At 55.4% G+C, this 23,500-nt stretch overlaps 1 protein-coding gene across 1 annotated transcript; it reads left to right on the top strand.

Moving 5' to 3' along the window:
- The first annotated feature begins 13,117 nt into the window (after nucleotides 1-13,117).
- Nucleotides 13,118-16,089, top strand: CDX2 (caudal type homeobox 2). The gene is made up of 3 exons (XM_075428402.1): nucleotides 13,118-13,610; nucleotides 15,533-15,678; nucleotides 15,922-16,089. The coding sequence occupies exons 1-3, from the start codon at nucleotides 13,118-13,120 to the stop codon at nucleotides 16,087-16,089; spliced, it is 807 nt and encodes a 268-aa protein (XP_075284517.1).
- Nucleotides 16,090-23,500: the final 7,411 nt, after the last annotated feature.

The following is a 23,500-nucleotide window of genomic DNA, read 5'->3' as shown; positions in this document are numbered from 1 at the left end:
TTCTGTGTAACACAAATGTTTTCTATCACCACTAAGAAAAGAAAATGTTACCAACTGCTGCTCAATTCACATTTCTTATGGGCAAGTCCATACTTATGTTATTTTGAGAAGACACAACGAATTTCTTTGAATTAAGCAAACATACCTATCACAAGAGAGAAGCAATGGTCTTTTCACTGTCTCTCTACAACCAGAGATCTCTTTTCCTGGTTTTACATAAGCAGTGCGTTGTGGTTTAACCCCAGCAAGCAACTAAGCACCAGACAGCCACTCGCTCACTCCCCCCCTGCTGGGATGGGGCAGAGAATCAGAAGGTAAAAGTGAGAAAACTCGTGGATTGAGATGAAGACAGTTGAATAGATAAAGCAAAAGCTGCGCATGCAAGCAAAGCAAAACAAGGAATTCCTTCATCACTTCCCGTCGGCAGGCAGGTGTTCAGCCATCTCCAGGAAAGCAGGGCTTCATCACGCATAATAGTTACTTGAGAAGACAAACTCCATCAGTCCGAACAGCCGCCCCGTCCTTCTTCTTCCCCCAGCTTTATATGCTGAGCACGATGTCATATAGTATGGAATATCCCTTTGGTCAGATGGGGTCAGCTGTCCCGGCTGTGTCCCCTCCCGACTTCTTGTGCACCTCCAGCCTCCTTGCTGGTGGAGTGGTGTGAGGAGTAGAAAAGGCCTTGACTGTGTGTAAGCACTGCTCAGCAATAACAAAAACATCTCTGCATGATCAACACTGTTTTCAGCAGAAATCCAAAATATAGCCCCATGTTAGCCACTATGAGGAATATTCACTCTGCCAAAACCAGCACATTCTCCACCCCTTATTCCATTCCATTTACGTCATGCTCAGGTCCCACACTATCTAATACATCCTCATTAACCACCCCCCATCCCATCTTTTGATGTAGCACACAGATATCATTCCCCTAGCCTATGGATGACCCCTGTAAAATGTCTGTAAAATGTCCACAAATGTGTACAAAATCTCCACTGAGTTCATGTAGTCAATGACTTTGGGCTCCATCTGTTATGGTGGTCACCCAGGACAGGAGAGGCAATGTGCTGCACAGAGTTACTGGGCACCAAAGCCAACTCAGGTCAAGTTGCTGCTGCGCTTTGCACTGCTTCTTGTAAGGCTTGTCCTCCACTGGTTCAGGTGGTTCCTGCTATAGCAATTCCTATAGCGTCCAACTCAGACCATTGGTTACAACAATTTAAAGATATATCCATTGCAGTCTCCACTCCTGGTCCCTTTGGGCCAGGTTATAGGGTTTAACATTGCAATGCACTCCCCCCCTTGCTTCTAGCCTGGCTGACAGCAAGGAGTTCCTGCTGTAGTATTTCCCATAACTTGCAACTCAAATCCCGGGTTACAAAAATTTGAAGGTGTTTCCATTACAGTCTCCACCCCTGGTCCCTTTAGACCCGACCATCGGGTTTAACATTGCAGTGAACTCCTCCCCTTTCCCCTGCTCTGGCTTGGACTTATCCACAGACTGCAGTCCCTTACGGTTGTACCAAGTGGAGCCTTATCTACGAGCCAGTCTCTCCAGGAGTAAAGCTGCTGCAGCATAGGCTTTTCCACAGGCACAGTTGCTATGAGGGGTGCCTGTTCTAGCGAGGCCTTCTCCATAGGCCACAATGCCTTCAGAGGTACACCTGCTCCAGCATGGCCTTACCCATGGCTGCGGACCCTCCAGGGTGTACCTGGTCTATCTTGGGCAAACTCACGGCCACATGCTTTAAGGTGCTCCATCATGCCCTCGTGCACAGCCACTGATGCTTCAAGTGTACCTGCTGCAACATGGACTTGTCCACAGCCACAGATGCTTCGAGGCATACCTTCTCCAGTGTGGACTTGTTCTTGAGCCACAGTCCCTTCAGAGGTATACCTGCTGCGGCACAGACATAACCATGGCCACACACACTTCGAGATATACCTGCTCTGGCATGCACTTATCCATGGCCACAGACGCTTTGGGATGTCCTGCTCCTGCATGGGCTCATCCACAGGTCACAGTTCCTTCAACTTGAGTTCACATTGGAGTTCCAGCCTGTCCAGTAGAGCAGCACAGAAACAGCAGTGATGCCCTGGCCATCTGCCAGCCCAGGCGCATCACCATTGCTGTTCTCAGAGTGTTCCCAGGCACAGCAAAGTAAGATGATAAGCAGTACAGAATTACAGCAAGAAACCAATCAAAAAACAGCCACTAACGAGCACTAGACTCGAACAGTAAGGCAAGCAAGCCCCGTGGCAAGAACAAGAGACTGCCAATTAATAACTAAACAGCTATAAATTTCATCTAGCTCATTCCATCAATTCAGTCATTATCTCAAGCCCTTCAAGCCCTGCGTTGGGCACCAGAAGGGACTGTCATCATTTAAGCCCAGCCAGCAACTAAGCACTAGACAGCCGCTCGCTCACTCCTCCACAGTGGGATGGGGGAGAGAATCAGAAGGGTAAAAGTGAGAAAACTCGTGGGCTGAAATAAAGACAGTTTGATAAGTAGTTGGGGTCAGCTGTCCCAGCTGTGTCCCCCTCTCAACTTCTTGTGCACGCCCAGCCTACCCACTGGTGGGGCAGTGGAAGAAGCAAAGAAGACCTTGACTCTGTGTAATCACTGCTCAGCAATAATGAAAACATCTCTGCATTATCAACACTGTTTTCAGCACAAATCCAAAACATAGCCTCATACTAGCTTCTAGGAAGAAAATTAACTCTATCCCAACCAAAACCAGCACAGTGTCTAATCAATGCATTGAATTTAGACAGTTCTTGCCACATTGCAATCAAACACAAGAAAATCCGTGGCTTTTAGTCAATGTTTACAAGCACAGACTACGCATCTAAAGAGAACTGGCATGATTTCCAGAACGGCTACTCACATCTTCATCTCCAGATGTCAGCAAGTGTTGGAAGATCAGCCTTGTTTTACAAGGAACTATAAATTTCAGTGTGTACAACTGTCTTACCCTGAAGATCTCAATTGCTGAGAAGTTCCTGATAGGTGCCCAGTTCAGGTAAGTTTGTTTCACTGAGTTGTAGGTACTTGGGTGGTCTCTAGCCATCCAGGCTACATTCTGCACCTGCTGATGAGAGCTCAGCACTTACAGTCAGTGATTCCCTGCTACCTAAAATGTATCTAAAACAAACAGGAGGAGTGAGATTTGGAGATGATCTTCTGCTTCCTTGGTCTAGAAAATCCAGATGTCAGTCTTCAACTGGAAGTCTCATTTTGACTGAGCTATGGCTAATTCCTCTCTTTGGCCTTTGTGTGTTATAACATCAAATAAAAATGTTTAATTTTAAAGAAATTATCTTCTGTAGCAATTTAGGGGTGTAATATCATCACTCCCAATTCCCAGAAGTCAGCCTGGGTGTATGAAACTGTGCAGGTTTGGGTTAAAACAGAACGGATTCTCTTTTAAGGAATCTTTGTTACACCCAAGTTCTTCTAAGTAACTGCATTTTTCTGAAGTTGGCTGCAAATTTTACAGACATTGTCTGCTCCAAAGCTAATAACACCTAATGTTTATAGTTATTCTGAGCTGACAGTGTGAAAGGAATGCAGAAAAAGGCCCCTGTTTATAATTATCACTGTAGCAGCCAAGGTCACCAACAGATCTCTTAGGTCCCACAGGTGAGGAGTTGGAAAGGGTCACACTTGCGGTGAGGGGCGGACAGGACAGGTGACCCGATATTGACCAACGCGGTATTCCATGCTATGCGCGTCATACTTGGTTTGAAGCTGGGGGATCACGAGGGTCTCGCTCTCTTCGTCCATGGCCACCTTCTGAAGAGGACCCTGCTCATTGTCCTGCCTGCGATCCTGATCCAGATCCTGATCCGTGCGTTCCTGAGTCCAGTTCCTGCCCGCTGCTGAGGCCAGTCCGGGACTGCCTGGTGCTGCCCGGCAGCTGCTGGAGGGACTCCAGCGCCTGGCACCCAGCTCCGGGGCACTCAGTGTCAGTTTGTATATTTTGCATTATTTCTCTGATTATTAATATTATTAGCATTACTGGTGTTCTTAGTAAAACTGTTTATATTCCATTTGTAAGTCTCTCTCCCTTTTCCTCCTTTTCCCTTCCCCTGGTGGGAGGGTGGGTGTTAACAGAGAGCATCTGCCACTCAGTTTGTTGACGCCCTGCTTTAAACCGTGACAGAAACCTGCTGCAATAAAATGAGAGTATGCCTTTCTCTCAGATTCCCAGGACAATAACCAGAGGCTTAATGTTTTTTTAATATAGCTAAAAAGATGCATTATTTTCATGATGAGGCTTGGGGATTTGTAAATGTGGCTTCCATAATGACTAATGGGATACATTTGTCTACATCCCAGTGAATCATGATGAGAATATACTGGTTAATAGTTTTCTGTTCTTTCATATTTTACAAGATGCTAACTGCAGCTAGGATTTCCACTGATGAGTGTTGTAAATGAATAACTGTTCGGATAGAATATGCTATCACATAAATTGAGCTGCTCTTTACTAACATTGTCTGAAAATAATTATTGTTGTAATACAGCGATTACAATTTGTATATTTTTGTAAACACTGTTGAATTAGGAAGGAATCATTGATTTTTTAATCAGATATGAACTGCTGAACAATAATTTGGAAATATAAAGATAGAAATAAAACTTTAACATTGCATTTTCTGGAAAATATATGTGACTTTTATCATACTCACATAACACAATCTCAAAGTGTTCAGCAACAAGCTATCACTGTTCAGCACCGTTAACACACAGCCTGCACCAACTGGAAAATGAGAGCTGAGTGTCTTGTGCAGATGGGAGTTTTCAGCCTCCAGAGCTAGAGGAGCTCAATACTGAACCTGTTCCATCCAAGCCTAGCTGGCCCTGGAAGCTAAGCAGATGTGAACATGGCTGATAGAGGAGCAGATGGGAATCCCGTGTGCTTTAAAACATGCCAGGGAGTTGTAACAAGTGTTTTTCCACAAGATTAAAAAAGGAGTGGACAAAGGTCGTCTGGCCCCATCATCACTACTGAGCTGGGACTTAGGAATATAAAGGCAAAACCTTGGAGCTCACATGAACTCACAGAATCACAGAATGTCAGGGGTTGGAAGGGACCTCTAGGGATCAGATAGTCCAACCCCCCTGCCGAAGCAGGGTCACCTACAGCAGGCTGCACAGGACCTTGTCCAGGCGGGTCTTGAATATCTCCACAGAAGGAGACTCCACAACCCCTCTGCGCAACCTGTTCCAGTGCTCCGTCACCCTCAGTGTGAAGACGTTCTTCTTCATGTTCAGCTGGAACTTCCTATGCTTCAGTTTGTGCCCATTGCCCCTTGTCCTGTGCTTTAGTTTGTGCCTGTTGCCTCGTCGTGATGCACACATGAAAAGCAGCTCAGGCAACACTGTGAGGAAGTACAATCAGGAGAAAGACCCTCCTGTATGTGCTGGACACGTGGTGGCTTGTGCATCTGCTTCTCCACAAAGCAGAGACAGGTGGAACACATCTGCAGGGGGTATTCAGTGAAAAATAATACCTTTTAGGAGCGTGTTTCCGTTCCAGGATGCTTCGAACACAACTTAGCAAAGTGCTACTCCATTCCTGAGGTTTGTGCAGAGCCACAGCCAGTGCTGTTGAAGGAGTGGTTTCATGATTCTTGAAGGAAAATGCCCACTCTTCTCCTGTTAGGGTCCAGACCCTGAACCTCCTGCCTCCAGGAGCTGGTTCTCTGCAGAAAGTGCAAAATTTCCCCTGTAGTGAGTGGGGAGAGCTGAGCTTCTTTGAAGACTTCCAGCGGAGATGCCAGTGGTCTAGGTCAGATGCGCTATGTTAGGCGGAGACTGAGAAAGATTCAGCTATCACTCAGCCAGGAAGGAGAGGAACAGAAGGGGCTGCGGGCAGTTACAAGCGCTGAAAGGCGACGGGCGCCGCGCTCTCCTTGCCAGCAATAACAGAAAGGACAAGGAAGCGATATTTGAGCAGCCAAACTGGAGGGCGAGACGCCTTGAGGAACCGCCCTTAACCTTCTTCCCCTTTTCCCTGCCAAGGCCCGCGGCGGAGCCGGCAGCCCGGTCCCGAGGAGAGCTCTCGGACGGACGCACGGATGCCCGGGGATGGTGTCCCCGGGATGCTGTCCCCGGGGTGTCCCCGTCCCGCTGCCGCGGCCGGCACTAGGTGGAGCTCGGCGACCGCGCTGCGCGGCGGACCCCGGGGCTATCGGGCAGCCCGGACCCGGGGCGGGCGGGGGACCGGAGTTACCGGAGACCCCGGTGATGGTGCCGGACAAAGGGAATCAGCAAGGAAAATCTCGTGGCGCTGACGGGGTGAGCCAGGGACCAGTGCGAACCAGTCCCCGCCCTCTCCCCCAGTGCATTTGCCCAAAGACCTGTGCCCGCGTGTCACAGGCAGCAGATACTGAAAAACCCGGAGGCCCCTGCTCCGTCTGGCTCAAGAGGAATGGGATGAGCTTCTCCAACACAACTCTCAGCATGAGGTTTTGGATAGCTGGGATGGGCTTTCTGAGGTCCCTCTGGGAGAAGCTGGGTGTAATTGTGCCTGGAGCCGGGAGGGGAGAGCAGAAGTGTCATGCAGGCTGCTGGTGGCTTTCACTCCACGTGTTCACAGAGATACATGAAAAGTGATGGAGAAATCCAAAGTCATACACTTGCAGATATATCGTTTTTAAGAGTCCACACTTCCACTGGGAAATATTTTTGGGGTGCAGCAATCCAAGCAGGCTGAAGAGATGGGCAATCGCCACGCAGTTGGGTGCACCAGACCTTGACCCCCATTTCCCAGACACTGCACTAGCTGAAGTACCCAGCAGCGCAGGGCTCCTTCTTCCCAGCTAAATGCACTGCTGCGCTAGGGAGTCACTGCCTCCTTCCCTTCCCCCATCAGTGGGTAAGTAATTAGGCCATGCAAAGTAAACCAGCTTTAAAAAAAGGCACAAAAAACCCACCCAGACCTGTTGTTGAAGAGGCCACAAATCACTGCAGAAAGAGGTGGGACCTGAGCCGGGCCCCTTCTCACCCTTGGTGAGCTCCCAGTGCTGGGCTGTGGTGAGGTGGGAAGGAGTCCCTCCCAGCCAGGCTGTCTGAGACCTGGGCTGGCTTCATCCTTCTCAACATGCTTCTTGTGGATGAGATAAAACAGGGGGGCTGCTTAGATCGGGGGTCCTGTCCTACAGGTCACTGTCACATTAAAATTTAGGGGTTTGAGGCTGTGCTGGAAAATTGATAGAGCAACACTCCTGGCAGAAGTGTGGGGGCCTTGGGGCCTTGGCTATGGTATGAAGCGGATCTCAGCTGAGGAGGGTTTTCAGAGACCTGTGTTCTAGAGACGCTCACCGTGGAAAAGGGGTGGTGCTTCTGTGGCCACATCCACGAAGGTACATGCAAACTGGGGTGGGATTCAGATCGTTTGGAGACTGCTTGGTTGGGATGGAAACCCATAGGCTATCCTGAGAGTGACCCACTCCTCCTGCCGTGTGCTGCCTGCACCCACTCACGATCCATTGTGCTGCAGCTAAGCTTTGGCACTCGGCCATGGCTGCCCACATGCGCCCAGAGGTGCCTCTTCCCAGCTGCACTAGGGTTTCCCTCCCTCCATGCCCTGTGCTGTGGGGACATCACTGTCTTTCAGCTGAAGAAGGCCTGAATATTACTCCTAACCACAGCTGTCCATTCCCACCAGTGCCATGACATCCCCTTCCTCAGAAGAGGGTTGGTGGCTTCAGCTCCTGAAAAGAAGGCAGTGCCTAGCTCTGGTTTCCACCTGGATAAGAGACTACCTGCCTTATGTGGACTGGGATCTCCTTTGGAAAAGCCCCCTGTGCCTGGAGGTGGCCTGGGTGCGGAGGGGCTATGGAGCTAAATCTGGGCAGAGCTGGGGCTGGTTCCCAGGAGCTGAGCCACCAAGAGAGCAGCCAGAGGATGGCAGTGTGGGCCACGGCTGGGAGCCTGGACTGGAGATCTGGGCCTGGCCTTATCTTTCACGCCTTTTGGGGCCTCTTTTCAGACCAGAAAAAAAACAAAATGGGGTGAGACTCCTCTGCCCTCCCAGGAACTACAAGATGGCAGCAAATGGGAGGTGGTGGAGAGCAGTCAGGCACCAGCTTCTCCTTGGAGCCAAGAGGACTGAGGTTTTTTTGTTTTGTTTTGGAGGGAACAGGTGTGCCCATGGAGGAAGAAGAGTCTTCTCTTGCCTTCTTACAACCCCAGAATAAATATAGGTCCTGTGTGGGAGCCTCACCCTGCTCCCTGCCAGCCCAAGGAGTTCTTGGCACCTGCCTGCCTTGGACTCCTGCATTGCCAGCACAAAATATTACCTGCAAAACACCACAACCCTGCGGAGATGTGTGTGCTTAAGGTCTTTGAAACCTTCAACCTCACCAACAACAAACCGACTACACGGGCCAGAGACACCCCATGCCTTTGCTGATGGAACGGGTTTGCTGGATCGGTCCTGCCGTGGAACACGGCCTGCGGGAGAAGGTGGTACGGGGCAGCCAGCCCACGGCGCCTTGCCGTGGGAGGCCCTTGGGGAGGACAAATCGGCAGGACTAGCGCTGCCGAGACGTGTGGGAGCACACGGCCACGGGACGTGCATTGCCTCCCTGCCGAGGTTACATTTCACAGCCAGGAGATGTAGGAAAGGAATCGGTGAGGAAGGCGGCGAGGACATCGGCCTTGCTGTTGCCCCTGGGGCACAGAGGGGGGAGCCCGGGGGCTCGCTGGTGGCAAATGAGCACAAACCATTTTGCAGCTGGAATTCGATGTTTTGGGGGTCAACGCGTGTGTTAGCGGCACCGTCCCACCAGCTGGGCCGGGGCTTGAGGTTTCCCCGTGGCTCTGGGGGAGGGCTTGGGGGGGCACCCCTGACCCTGGGGATCCCCAGCCCGGCTGGACCTGGCTGCAAAACCGAAAGCGTGCGGCTGGGGACCACCGCGCTCCCACCACGGCCGGGGCCGGGCTGCGAGCCGGGGAAGGTAACGGCGGCCCTGCGTGCTCCGGGGAGCGGCCCTACGGGGGCGGGGGGGTGTCCTCGGGGGGCAGGGGAGAGAACAGCCGAGCCCTGAGGTCTGTCCCCCCCCTTCTCTCCGTACGCTGCCGTTTCCCGGAGCTCAGGCCCGCCAGCACCTGTGCGCAGCGGCACAGCGGGGGCTCGGAGGGTGGGGGGACTCCAGCCTGGCACAAGGTGCCACCCCCCCACCCCCATCTCTGCTTCCTTCCCAGCAACTCCAGTCCGCTCGGGAGGGAGCGTTCAGCATCTAGCCTGCTCCTAGAGGCATGTGCTTAAACAAGCCGGGTATCAACCCCACGATAAAAGTATTGGGTTATTCCGCAACGCAATCTACATCAAAGCCTCGGGGGCTGCCGGCTTGAAAAGATCCAAGATGTTTTCTGAGTCCTTATCATGTCTGTGCTTAGGGGGAGTCATAAATTCCACAGGTCGGACTAACTAACACACGATTCCTCCTTCCCTTCTCCCTCCTCGGCCACCAAAGGGCTTTCAAGCAGGCTTTTTTTTTTAAAAAAAAAAAAAAACAGCAAACAAAGTTCCCGGTTCCGTGTCGTTAAGCTGGGGGGAGAGAGGAGGATTCCCCCCTCCCCTGGGCTTCTCCTAAGCGCCAGCAAAATAAATTATTTAAAACCGAAAACGATGAGAAATAAAGAGGAAGGCGAATCCGCGTCCCGGGAAGGGTCCCGGCCGGCGGGAGCCGTCGGTAGAGGGGGGTTCGCGGGGGCTGCGCGTCCCTCGGCCCTTCCCGGGGTCTTACGGGCAGGTCTCCGACCCGGGACGGGGGGTCCCCGGGCTGCCCTGCCCCACCCGGGGGCCCGAGGCGACGATGAGCGCCGGCTCCGAAGCGAGGTGTCCGCTCCAGGGCCGGGCGCCGGGCGCCGAGGGCCCGGCACCGGGCAGCGGGCAGCGGGCAGCAGGCAGCGGGCAGAGGGGTCAGGAGCCCGCTGCCCCCGGCGTTTCTCACGCAATCGTGCCGCCGACCCGACTCCCCCCGGGAGAGGCAGATCCCCTCGGAAATAATTATTTCAGCTCAAGAATTAAGACTGGGGCTGAAGGAGGAAGGAGGGGAGCCCCGGCTGGAACAGCCCTTCGGTGAAAATGCAGGGATCGGGCTGGAGGGGGAGGAAAGGAAAAAGAGATTTCTCCCCGCAAACGGTAGCCCCGATCGGGCACTTGTCGGCTCAAGAGGTGTTGGATCGCGTTTCGCCCCTCGGGATCTAACGAAATCAGAAAAAAAACGAAGGAAGCAACGAGGGAGAGATGAGGGTTTCGTCCCCGTCCCGTCTCGGGGTCCTGTCGAGGGGTGTCCGCTGCTCTCCCGGGGCCGGAGCCGGCGGGGAAGGAGCGGCGGCTGCCGGGGCCGGCTCGGGAAACCTCCCGCCTTGCTCGCCGCTCCCACGACCGCGGGGGGGAAAAGCGGGGAGACCCGGCTGAGAGCGGCAGCCCCCTCCCCGACCTCCTCGGGAAGCTCCGATGGCTGGGGGCGAGAGGGGGGGCAAACCCTGCCCCGGTCGCAAGGAAAGGAAACCCGGCCACCCCGCAGGCACCCAGGCTCGGGGTCTGCGGGGCTCGGGATCCCTTCGGTTTTAGGAGAAGAGGGTCCCGGGGGCAGAGCCAGGCAGGTCGCTGCGGCGGGCCGGGAGCTGGAGGCGGCTGCGCGGGGGGGGGGGATGCCCCGCAGCATCCATCCAGGGGGGCGGCTGGGGGGCGGCTGGCAGGGCCCGCTCTCCCCAGTCCTCTCCGTGCTCCTGGGGCGGCCCGGATCTCTCTCCGACTGAGAAAGGAGAACCGGGCTGTTTGTCTGTTAGGTTTGGGTTGGGTTAGGGGTTTTGTGTTTTTGTTTTTTTTTTTTCTTTTAGGTGCGTTTTAATACCGTATGTTCAGAGTTTTGTCATTTTAACGGCCGCTTCCTCCGTTTCTGGCATCATCACATTCACATCCGCGTAGATCGGCTGTGTCGGTGCTTATCGGGAGAGGCGGTTACTCCGAAGGGACGCAGCGTTTCTTTTCCAGAGTCACATTTCGGTCTCCCGCAACAGGGAGCGCTGGGGGCCGCAGGCTCCGCTTCCGCTCCCCGTTACCGCACCGGTGGGGCACGGGTCAGGGTGATGGTGGGAGTGGGCCAGCGGAGAGAGAAACCCCCTCCGGAGCAGGCGGCTGGCGGGCGTCCCCGCATCCCTGCTGCTGCTCTGCTGTTCGCGTAGGGTCGTAACCGCGGCCGCCAGCGAAAGTCTGCGAAAGACAAGTGACGGTGCGGGCGGGGGCACCGCACTACCGACTGTCTGCAGGGTGCGAGTACCCCCGGTCCTCGCCCCCGGTCCCCTCCCCGGGAGCCATGCTCCGTTCTTCCCCCCCCTTGAGCCCCTCGCTGACGCGGGACCCTCCCGGGTACTTCGGGAAAAGTCGCTGAATTATTGCCACTCGTGTTAAAGCATAGCTCCGCGGCAGCCCCACGCTCCGCACCGCAGGGCCGGGGGAAAGGAGAGGGGCGTTAGCAGGGGGTGCGGGCAGGGGGATCTGCAGGGCTGAAATCCCCTCTCAGCTGCCAAACGCCCCGTCTCAGCGACCTCGGGGGGGACGCTCCTCGGTCTGCGGAACAGCCCCCCACGGGGAAGCAAAAAAACCCCAGGGATACGGCCGCCCGGATCTACCCACGGAAGACGCAGGACACGCGTGGCTGTGATAGTGCGGGGCCCTCGGGGGAGCCCCGGCAAGACCAGCAGGGAGAGCCGTCGGGGACGGCGAACTGTGCTGTGAAAACGGGGGGACACTCCCGTCCCCATCCATTTATTTTAATTTTTTTTTTTTTTCTCGTCGGGTGAAAGGTTTCCTCGCTGTGTCATGGGAAAAGATGCGAATATGCAAACGTCGTCTGCATTGTCCCCGCTCAGGGTGAAAAGTTAAAGCATAAAAGCGGCGGGGGGAAGCTGAGAGAGGGTCGCCTCTTCAAAGGGGGCTTGCTGGGCCGGGAGCCGCCCTGCCAGGGCCAGCGTTTCCAGCGGGTTTCCAAGGCGTCTGGGATGTGAAAAAGCCAGTGTTGCGTGGAGGGGCAAGTCGCGGGATTCCCCGTGGGCTCGGCCGCGGTACAGAGAGGGAATCTCTCAACAGGGTGTCGGGCTGAGGATGGGACCCCTGTTGAGGGGGGAGACTGGGGGACACCATCCCCTGGCTCGCTACCCGGGCCCCCGAGGGCGGAGGGGTGCCTGGGCCCCCGAGGGCGGAGGGGTGCCTCGGCCCCGCTCCAGCGGAGGGTGGGAGGGCAGTGGGTGTTTGGGTGGAAGCCCCCCCCTTGGCCCTCGTCTCTCTCCGGCAGCGGGGCGCAGGCTGGGGCGGGGAGGGTGGGCAGCGCCCTCGGAGGGGGGGGGAGTGGAGGGGTGTTCTTCTCTTACCTCTCCTTCATCGCCCGTGGCAGAGTGGGAGCAGGAGCTGGTGGGAAGGGCGTTAGAAAAAGCAGTAGGCCGTCGCGGTGGGGTTTGTTTCTTAAAACGACCACGACAAAACGGCTTTGCGGATTTTTAATCAAAACTCCCTCCTCTTCCGCCCCTCCCCCCCCCCAACACCCCCCAACCCCCGGTCCCAGGCACGGAGAAGAGCTGGTTAAAGCGCTGCCCGCAGATGGGCCGCGATACACGGCTCCCATATTCCCACCCTCGCCCTTAGATCTCCCTCTCTTGTCTTTTGCAAGTCTCTTGATTTCATCCTTTGAACCTGTGATTGGAGGTTAAAGTGCACCAGGTTGCAATGGAAGGAGGAAGCTCTTAAACAATAAAGGCTTGAATATTTAGCTGTGATCAGGTCGCTGCCCTCTCCTTATCTTTTTAAATGCAAATCGTCTTTTAGGGGTAGTAGCTATATACCCAGCGCCTCTCCACGTCACCTGCCTTTGGTGTGTCTGGGCCATTACTAATAGAGCCCTGTAAACAATCGTTAATCATGTAAGCGCTGCCGGCCGTCGGGTCCGGACCGGGAGCGCGGAGCGCAGCGCGGGGCCGCGGCCCCTCCGCCTCCCCCTCCCCGCCCCGGGCAGCCCGGCCCCAGGCAGCGGGGCGCGCCGCGGCCAGAGCCCCGAGCAGCATGCCGAGAGCCGCCGCCGGGACCCCGCCAGCATGTACGTGAGCTACCTCCTGGAGAAGGACGGGCCCATGTACCCCGGCCCGGTGCGGCACTCGGCGGGGCTCAACCTGGCGGCGCAGAACTTCGTGGGCGCCCCGCAGTACGCGGACTACGGCGGATACCATGTCAACCTCGACAGCGCCCAGTCCCCGGGCCCGGCCTGGCCGGCTCCCTACGCCGCGCCGCTCCGCGACGACTGGGCCGCCTACGGCCAAGGGGCGCCGCCGCCCGCCGCCGCCGTCCACGGCCTCAACGGCGGCTCCCCCGCCGCCTACGGGCCCGCCGACTACCACCCCCACCACCACCACCCCCCCCCGCACGCCCACCACCACGCCGGCCCCGCGCCCCACTGCTCCGCCGGGGTCGTGCAGCCCCTCGCCGCCGCCGCCAGCGCCGCCGGCCCCGAGCCGCTCTCCCCCGGCGGGCAGCGCCGAGGCCTCTGCGAGTGGATGAGGAAGCCGGCGCAGACCCCGCTCAGCAGCCAGGGTGAGCTCGGGGACGGGGGAGGCGGGCGGGGGGCTCGGGGGGGGGGAAGCACCCCGGCGCGGACCCGCTCGGGGCCGGTCCTCGGGAGAGCCGGGCTCGGCCGGCGGCCCGTCCGCCGTCCGGGGAGCCGGAGCTCCGGCGGAGCGGGGCGGAACGGCCCGGGATTCCGAGGGAACGCTCGCCCTCCCTCCCGCCGCTCGCCCGCTGATGGCCACTTAGAAGATTTTTATAACCAATTACAGTCGTATAAATCATCGGCCGCTGTCGCTCCGCACTGGTTTCTGAGCCACTGGGCGCTCAGCCTTCCTTCAGCTCCCCGTGCGGAGCCCAAGGCCCCCCGACCGGCGGCCGCGGCTGCCCGCCGGCCCCTGCGGACCCCCGTGGGGCCGGGAGGTGCCTCCCACCCTCCCCCCCCCAAGCCTCGGTCCCCGGCGGCCAGGACGGGTCGGGCCGTGCCCTCCGCCGCGCTCCCTTGCGACGGCAGCAGCCCCCCAGGGCCCCTCTTTTACCCCCCCCCCCATATCTGCCTGGGGAGATGCGTGTCCCCCCGCTTCAACGTACCCCTGCCACGCCCGTTTGCTAGTTTTCATCTTTTATTTTTTTCTCTTTTTAATAACATGAATACAAAAAGAAAAGGGCGCCGAGCACCGCGGCGAACGACCGACTCGCTGGCATTCCTCCCTCGTCCCGTGGCGGGGCCGGCGAGGGGGTCCCCGGGCGGCGTGGGGTGGGGGTCCCGGGGCGGGGGGAAGCCCAGCCGCGGTGGCGGAGGCTGCGGAGCTCTCTCGCGCCCGCCGCGCTTACCGCAGCAGCCCGCGGTGTTCCCACAGGCCGGGCCTGTGCGGCGGTGGCCGGTCCCTTGTCTCCATTCAAATTCTGCCTTTGGAGCCAGTGTTTATGTTAATATGCAGGGCCGGGGGTGGGGGGGTGGGGGGGATGAAAGCCCCTGCCGCCATTTGTTCAGTAGTGGTAATTCAAACAGAATGCGGCTGTCATTAAGGCTTTTGAGAAGGGTTTTTCTTTGATAAGATCTCCTTGTCCCGCATTGTTTGGGACTGTGTTCCCTATTCACTGGCTCTGGGGAGTTCTCTCTGATCAGGCTTGTATCTTTACAGGGTGCTTTTGTTGTGGTTTGCAGAGAGTTTACCTGAACAAAGTCAGCCTGCTAGCCACTAAGCACCTTGGGGGCAGAGGCTCCCCGCCTCGGCTCCCTGGGGAACGGGAGGGCCGGGGACGCAACCAGTTCAACCAGAAACCCTCGGGAGAAAGGAGGTCAGCGGCTGCGGTGGTGCACGCTCGCCGGCCTTGGCCTTTCCGTTGGGTTTGGTTTTTGGGGTCTGGCGGGGGGGTTTCGGAGCGCTGAAGTTGCTTGCCGCCCTGCCAGGGTCGCCGAGAAGTCGCTTTCGCCGCTGCCCCGACGCCGGGGAGGAGCGGGGGGAGCCGGGCCGGAGCCCGGCCGAGCCCCGAGGGGTCCCCGACGGCCGCTCCCCGCTGATCCCCCGACGATCTCCGCGCTGAGGTCGGCCTTGCTCGTTTAGAAACGAAGCCGCCGTGCCCTGAACGGGCCTTTTCTTTGTTTCCCATTTTCAAAAAGTTTCTTCTCGCTAAGGGAAGGCAAAACAAAACCGAAAGCCGACAGCAAGCGCTCAACCAAGCTGTCCCAAGCGCAAGGCGCGGGCGTGCGGCGGGGCCGGGGCTGGCAGCCGGGCTCGAGAGCCCGCCCGAGGGTCTCTGCCCCGTGTCCCCGAGGAACGGTGGAGCTGCTCCGCTCCCCTCCGTCCGCTGTGCTCAGCGAGGCCCTGGGCGGGGAGAGGCGAGCAGGGTCCCGGGGAGGGCTGGTGCTGCTGGCCCGGCACCCGCGGGGACGAGGCCCGAGCTCCCTTCGGCTGCGGCTTTATCGACCCCGGCTTCGCTTTCCCCAGTTAAAACCAGGACGAAAGACAAGTACCGCGTCGTGTACACCGACCACCAGCGGCTGGAGCTGGAGAAGGAGTTTCACTACAGCCGCTACATCACCATCAGGAGGAAAGCTGAGCTGGCCTCCAACCTGGGGCTGTCGGAGAGGCAGGTCTGTCCCCACGAGTGGCCGCTCCCCACGCCCGACACGTGTGGCCGGGATGCGCGGGTTTCGGGATGCTCAGGGCCGGGAGGCGCGGGGCAGGGATACGCAGCGCAGGGATGCTCGGGGTCGGGATGCGCGGGGCAGGGATGCGCTCTGGCTGCGGGCCCCCCGGGAGTGGCCACGTCCGCAGGGAGGTAGTGCCCCCCCCCCACCCCCCTGCTCACTCCGCTCTTTCGCCCCCCCCGGCAGGTGAAAATCTGGTTCCAGAACAGGCGGGCGAAGGAGAGGAAGATCAACAAGAAGAAGCTGCAGCAGGCTCAGCCCGGCGGCTCGGAGCCGCTCAGCCCCGGCACCCCGCTGCAGGGTCCCGCGGGGGGGGCGGCCGCCGCCGGGCTGGGCCCCGCCGCCCCGCAGTGACAGCGACCGGGGATCCGGGGCGCAGGGACTGCTGGAGGGCGCGGCGGGGCCGGGCCCAGCCGGGCCGGGGTCGGGGGGGCACGGCGGGAGCGGACCCCTCCCGCCTATGCACTGCACGGCCTCGGGGGGCCGGCCGTGTGTACAGATGTACAGTGTATGTGTCTCGTCGTCCGGGGGAAGCGTGGCCATCGCTTAATTAATATTATTATTATTATGTTGGGGGGGGGGGGCGGGTGTTACCCTAGAGTTTGTTAGATAAAAGGGTGGGGGGCTGCCTGCCAGTCCGCCCCCGGTGAATCTCAGGGATCGGTCCGAAAGACCTTAGAAATGTTGTCGAGCTAACGATGAATTTTATCAGGAAAAAAAAAAAAACAAACCGAACATTAAAGCACATTTTTTTTTAATTTTATCTTTCATTTTATTTTTCTCTTGTAACTCTAAATATGCAAAATGTTCATCCTGCCCCAAGGGCCAGAGCAGACAAGATAAGGCACTGTTTAAACGTTCAGAAGTGAATTGCTTAATGTTAGACACTTGTAAAAGAGCCCATAAATCCGGCGCTGATAGTCATCCAGCCAGATTTATTAGCCGCAGTGCAGGGAAATTGGAAGAGTGAAGTCTCCTCTGTGAAAGGAGTCCTGTCCCGCTGGAGCGAGGAGCCTCGCCTGCTTCTGCAGAGTGCTGCTGCCAAGCGGTGCCATTTTATAATGTCCTGTCGTTTAAATCATGTGCTCTTTCTCACCTCCTTACAATTTTTGGCTTGTTTGGAGCTTTTTTCCAGTTAGTTTTCAGAAGTCTCCTTTGTTATATCAGCTTTACCTAGGCTTCATCGATGCCCCACCACAAGCAGAAATCCTCAGGAGAGGCCCGTGCTGTAGCAGACCCCACCTTCCACAGGCTGTGGCTTATTTCCACGTGCTGGCTGGGTGGTGGGGACCACGATAGGGATGCCAAACAACACACCTAGACAGAGAGGAAAACAAGAAAAGTCCATCTGATTTGACCAAATTGCCCTGGCTCTTTGCTGTGTGTGCTTCTTGCTTACAGGCGGGAGAAACCCCACCGAGAAGTGAGGCCGTGCAGCCGGGCTGGGGCAGCCACATTGCAGCCAGTGCCCGGGGCTGCGTGTGGGACCAGCTCGTGTGGTCCTGGGCCCCGGCAGGGACAGGAGCACTGTCCAGCCCCAAACATGTTATGGGGGTTTCTGACTTCCCCAGCATTTGGCCTCATGTTGTTCTGTTTTTCTCGTCAATTTTGTTTAAGATACTCCGTTTGCCTTCTTTGGGGGCATTTTGTTTTTTCTCTTTACTGACCTTGTTCTCACGATCTGCAGGACCACATGGGGAGGATTGGTTTGCCAGGGCCTGCCCCATGGCCATGGTTGCTCTCTCTGCCTGGGAGAACCTGAGGAAATGGTGAGCACCAGCCCCAAAGCCTCTGTGCTGGATTTTGGCCGCCTGTAGCTCCATGGCTTGCTGGACCGGGGGCTGGGTGCTGGCTGGCAGGCTGACAGTGGATGTGTGGCCGTGCAAATCAGATCCAGAGCTCCCGTGTCTGGAGGAAGACCATGGTGGGAGACAGCACCTCCAGGGCAGGGAAACTGCTTGATTTTCTGCCTCATGTGTAGTCTCCGAAGCGGGTCTGGCCATGAGACATGGGTGCAGCACCCAGGCAGTTATGCTCCTTGCACTTCGGCTTGACGCACACCGCTTCCTGCTGGGTCCAATGTCCATGGTTCGCTCCGGCCCAGAGGGAGGCAGGAACCACATCCATCCTTCTTTGCCTCGAAAGGATCCCAGGATCTTTCTGGAGGACCTGCTTCCCTGGGAACACCTAAAGCTGAACAGCGCCTGGACCAAGGGACTTGGCTCTGTGGCAGCAGACAGAGGAGAGCAGTTGCACCAGGGATGGCCAAGTTGGAAGGGCTTTGCAGGCACCATGACCCACTCCTTCCTCTGCGCTCTCCCCAAGGAGGCACGGGGGCTCTCGGGGGGCAGTGGCCGTGCCGGTGGCCGGGGCGTGGACAGCCCCGGGCGGTGCCGTCGCTTCGAGGATGCCCTCTGATGCCCGGGGCCACCCCTGCAGCATTGATCCCCGGCCCGGCTGACTGCTGCCCGAGTTGCTACGCGTTGCTGCGATACGCCTGTCAATAAACCCTGTTTGGATTGTGGAGCAGAGCGCAAGGTTTGTTTGTTTAGTGGTTAGAGGTTCAAAAGTCGGCATTGTCCCACTGCAAACGAGCACAAGTTTTTCCTCCCTAAGGAAAAGCTGGTGGTGGTGAGAGGGAGGGACAGATATCGGTGGACCCTTTTATTTGCTTCCAGGAATAATTAATGGCAGCGGGAAAAAAAGATGACCACGGAGCTATGAAATCCCATCAATAAGTAAATTAATCACAAGGGATCTGGGGGTGTAAGAGGTGCTGCTTGGCGTGGTTTTGCTGGCAAATCTCCATGCCCATGGGGCTGGGGTGGCACGGGGCTAGCAGAGCCCAGGGCTTCCCACCAGACACAGCTGCTGCCAGCACGGCAACATTTGGGGCAGCCCCTGTAACCCTTCAGCAGTGTGCTCCTGCTTGGTTTCAATGCTGAAAATATCAAGATTTCCAGCTCTCACCTGTAGGACTTTTGAGGAAGACAGTTGCCCACAGTGAGGTAAACTGCTTGATGTCCTCAAAAGTTTCATGTCTCCAAAAAGTTCATTAGAGATATGTAAACAAGCCTGACATACTTTAAATATCCTTATTACGGATGTCTTTCCCTCTTTGCTAACGAACATTCATTTTCTGAGCGCGTCTCAAATTCTTGATGATAGCGATGCAGAACTTGAATTTCTTGGTGCAAAAAAGAACTAACTAAGCGAATTACATCCACACCCAATGTCAAACATTTCCCCCCTCCCATCCCCAAACAAATAAACCACCGGCCTTCCGGCTTCCTTTATATTACTCGTGTACCATAAAGGACTGTAAAAAGGCACAAACTGAATATCTTGTTTATTTGGGGGGATATTTACAGGCACCTGGATCAGTCTAATGACTGGACCACAGTGTTGAACCAGAAGCACCATTTGGGAGAGGTGAAGTGGTTGCGGTGACCCCCTCCCCCACCCCACCTACAGGTGTTTTCACCCCTCACAGAACTCCCCGCTGTTCTGCAGCAGCGAGCTGAACCGGACTGGTCGGACATGGGGGCTCAGAGTCGCTGCAGCTTGCTGCCTGGCAGGGGCTGGAGTGGGTGTCCTCAGAGAACCTCTGCCCAGGCTGGGGAAAATCCAGAAGCTTAGGCCCCAAAATAGCAGGACAGCAGACCCCTGCTCTCCCTCTGTTGGCAGATTTTCCTGCTTCTGTCACTGCACAATAAGAAAGGACTTAGGATCCCTTCTCTTGGCTTAGCTCTTAGCCAAAGGTAAGAGTTTCTCAAGAAAGCTCTTTGAGTTCTGGGCAAGAAATGACCACGTCTGCCACAGCCCGCCATAGGGAGAACAGTAAGGTCCTTAGACAGAGGGCTTTGATGGTATTTAAAGCAAACATCTGCTTTCTCTGACCTCGAGCATCTGCTGGGGGCATATTATATATCCTTAGCCTGGGAGTCGAGCACTCTGGGTCTGCAGTATGAAGACAGTAAGCTTTATAAAAAGTGAAAAAATGATACCTGAAATCAGCAGAAAGCAACAACTTCAGAGAGACGCCCTCCCCTTCCCCCCACCCGGGCTTTTTGCCCACGCAAGTGGCTTTGGTGTGGAAGGCTGTTCCCACTCGTGGGTGAAGCAGTGGCTAGAAGCACACATCCCAGCAATATAACAGGGGGCGCAGCCCGTCCTCCAGAAACGGAGGGGGGTTTTGCTGGGGGTGACTTAAATCCTGGCTCCAGAGGGCTGTGAGGCCATAGGTTTCTCTTTGTGCCTCCATCAGCGGCCGGAGTGGAAGCGGAAATCACGGAGTTTACACTTGTGTTGACACAGAGCTGCTGGATGCAATGCTTCATAGCCAAATTTCATCACCAAATACTTTCCCTGGGTCCCACCCGGGTAATGGAGCTATGTGCTGAAGTTTGGAGCAGTTACAGCTGAAAGCAAAAGTTGAGTTGGTGCCAAAGAAGCAGCACTGGAGGCCTTCCAGGAGCAAACAGCTCATAAGCGGTAAGGGAAGTCAGTAGGACACGAGTCTGCTGAAGGCACGTCCAGATCCTCAGGTAGCTCGGCAAGAAAACAAGGTCGCCTTGGCGTGAGGGATCATGGGATGAGTGGCCTGACTCAGCAGAGGACAAGTGCCAAGGAGCTGCATGCTAGGAAGCTCCCTAACAAAACAGCTCTGGTTACTGGGTGAAAGCCACGGCAGAGAAGTCTCAGGAACCTCTGGGGACAGATGGGGACAGACTCTCCTGGAAGCCTTAGGAGCCCTCTAGGCTTTGCTCCAGCTGAGCTCCTCAGTGGAGCAGGACATTCCCTCTCTCCTCACTGATGAGGAGGAGCTGCTTCGTTCTCATCTGCATGTCCTGCCATGCTGTTGGCCAGGTGGACAGAGGTAGTTTCTTCTAATTAATGTCTCAGCTTCTGCAATGCCCCCAGTTCCTTTCAGGTTTTTTGGCACTTTCAGAAGTCATATTGACCTTCCTTGAAAGAGTGGGACAAACACTTGCTTGCCAAGGGACAGGAAAAATTTGAGCTATTCACTAAAACAAATAGTTTGTTGCCAGGAGACCGGAGTCAGAGACTTGGGAATCCCTTTCCAGCCCTGTGTTTCTAAATTGAAGCATCATCTATTTTGAGATGACACCCACTGGATCCCTCTGCAGATGCTTTCAATGTATGGGAAGTATGGGAAAAGAGAGAATGAAAACTCATGGAAGATTCTCATTTCATGTTCATATGGATGTCTAGACACAGATCTGTGGCAGCCAGCAGGCCTCAGCCCTCTTAACCATTGGCAAGATGGCAGGTAACAGGAATAATTTTCCTCTTGTTCCGAATTTCCTCTAATTATAATAATATCTAACATAACATAACATCTAATGTAATCTACCTATAATAGATTTAATGTAATGTAGTATCTAACCTATTGGTCAAGGTAGTGGTTTTGATTTAATTCCAAGGTTTTATATTCTTCATAGAACCATAGAATCATAGGCTGGTTTGGGTTAGAAGAGACCTTTAAAGCTCATCTTGGCCAACCTCCCCTGCAATGAGCCGGGACTTCTTCAGCTCGATCAGGTTGCTCAGAGACCCGTCCAACCCGACCTTGAATGTTTCCCGGGATGGGACAGCTACCACCTCTCTGGGCAACCTGTGCCAGTGTTTCACCAGCTTCAGTGTAAAAAATTTCTTCCTTACATCATCCAGAATCTGCTTTCCTTCAGTTTGAACTTCTAAATGCTCGTTTCCAACCCGCAGATCCCTAGCACTTGGGCTGGACTGGAGACAACTAGACAGATGCCAAATATGACGCATGGACTCGCTATCTGCCTCCCAGCGCTCCTGCAACCAGCTGCAACAGGCAGGGTTGGAAAGGAAGCACTTCTTGTAGTGCTCTACCTAAAGAGGACAGCAAGCCAAACAGAGCACGGGGGCCTTTCCCGCTCTCAGCATTCTTCTTCTCTTAGTCAGGAAGGTATTTTCTGGCAGCTGTCGCAAGCTCAGGTAGTTTTGCTTTTGAGTCAGATCCTGTTCCCCCGACATGCCTTGTTGTCTTCCACAGAGTCACAGCCCTGTCCTTCAGATAATTTGCGTAGAGCCAAAGACCTTTGTAAGAGAAAAGCTGCCTTATCTCTGGCATTCTTTGGAAAGGGATGCTCCTCACTCCAGGACGTTCCTTCCTCTGCAGGCAAACAAGACAAGCTTTCAGCCCTGGAAACTGAGATTGCTCGTGATCTAATTTTGCCATGCTATGGACTGACCAGGCAAACAGAAAAATCTCTCAGCGCTGCAAGACTTGCTCTGTCCCTTGCCTCTCTGAGTGACAGCAGAAAGGCCAGCTGGGGCTTCCCACCAGGGCTTGCTTGTAAGCAAGGGCTTGGAGAATGTCCTGCTGCAAAACTCAAATGTTGGAAACCAGGGGCGTGATTCGGGGGCCTTCAAGATCACAGTTCTGCATTTAGGCATCGTGTGTGGAAGACAGGCAAGACAAGGACACCAGAGGCCTTTTGAGCCCCCAAAGACATTTAAGCTTCTAAATCAAGCAGGAGCCAAGAGGCACTAGCACCCACGATTTTTCTTCTTTTTCCCACGGTGTGAAAATGAGCCAATCTCTCTCACTGTGATTGTCAGAAGTGATTTAAAGAGCTGTGTAACTGTTAACTACTGAGGTTTCTTTAAAGATAGCTCAAGCTTTCAATTACAGTTTAAGAAAATTCCAGTCCTCACCTAATCTAGGGAAACGTTTTTGTTATTTGTAAAAATTAAGAAAGTGAGAGTGAATTTACATTAGCTCTTAGTGAGAATCACCTGCTACCAGTAATACCAAAGAATTTAAATTCTATTTTAAAATATAAAAGTGCTGCTTTATTAATCATAAATAGCAATAATGAAAAAAATTCAAACCACTCATTTTTCACATATAGCAAGTGCAGTGTATTTTTTCTGTGGCAAAAAAAACATAATTGTTTAGATATCCTTTGATCCTCATCAAGATGCTTATATGTGTCTATAGATGTAGAGGTAAACACGGGTGAGCTGAAAAGGGGTCTCTAAAAACATCTTGCACAACGACTCGCAGGAATGCAGTGACTCAGAAGAAAAAGCGTCTTTCTCTTATCAGAAGCATGTTTCTTTCTCCAGGACTTCAACGCAGAAGCATGATCCTTCTTCGGTTCCCAGTAACGACACCCTCCTCTTCCAATGCCAGAGCAGTCCTCTGGACCTCTCTCATTCTCAGTCACTCCCTTGGCAAGTTCTCATCATTACTCCCAAGGTGTTTTCCATCCTTGGAGGCTTGGCCTCTGCCGACGGCTCCTGCCGGTAAAACATGCCCTGCGTTATCTCCTTGCCTGTGGGCACATGCTCCTGAACTGGGGCAGGAAAACACAGCCTCGGCACTGGTCCAACGAAAGCAGCTGTCCGAGCAGGGGCAGCCGGGGCTGACGTGGTGAGGGCTCAGCAGCCCCTCCAAAGTCCATGGTGGTCCAGGGGCTGGGGGCCATTCACAGCTGCCGGTGCCCCGGGGGGCTCCTGTGGTTGGTGGAAATCCCAGACTCCTCTGAGGTCCAGAGCAGAGGGAGAGAATGGAGACCCTGCCGAGAGGGACATAAGCAAATGCACCACGGCGATTTGCGCAGCCCACAAAAACAGACAGGAAAGAGTGACAGCCCAGGAGCCGCTGCTCCTTTCCAGTCAGGTCTGCCGTGGTGTGCCACCTCGCCGCTCCCTTCCCCAGCCACCCAGCCTGCTCAGTCCATGGGTCCCTTCCTCCCAGCCC

Source organism: Opisthocomus hoazin, chromosome 1 (genome assembly GCF_030867145.1).
Source record: "Opisthocomus hoazin isolate bOpiHoa1 chromosome 1, bOpiHoa1.hap1, whole genome shotgun sequence".
NCBI classification, from domain to species: domain Eukaryota; kingdom Metazoa; phylum Chordata; class Aves; order Opisthocomiformes; family Opisthocomidae; genus Opisthocomus; species Opisthocomus hoazin.
This window is presented reverse-complemented; position numbering and strand designations above follow the sequence as displayed.

What these genes read in the sequence shown, in the direction of transcription:
- CDX2 (XM_075428402.1), top strand. Translation starts at nt 13,118, where the DNA reads ATGTACGTGAGCTACCTCCTGGAGAAGGACGGGCCCATGTACCCCGGC. An exon ending in GACCCCGCTCAGCAGCCAGG is followed by an intron (nt 13,611 to 15,532) that starts GTGAGCTCGGGG and finishes CGCTTTCCCCAG; the next exon opens with TTAAAACCAGGACGAAAGAC. An exon ending in TGGGGCTGTCGGAGAGGCAG is followed by an intron (nt 15,679 to 15,921) that starts GTCTGTCCCCAC and finishes CCCCCCCGGCAG; the next exon opens with GTGAAAATCTGGTTCCAGAA.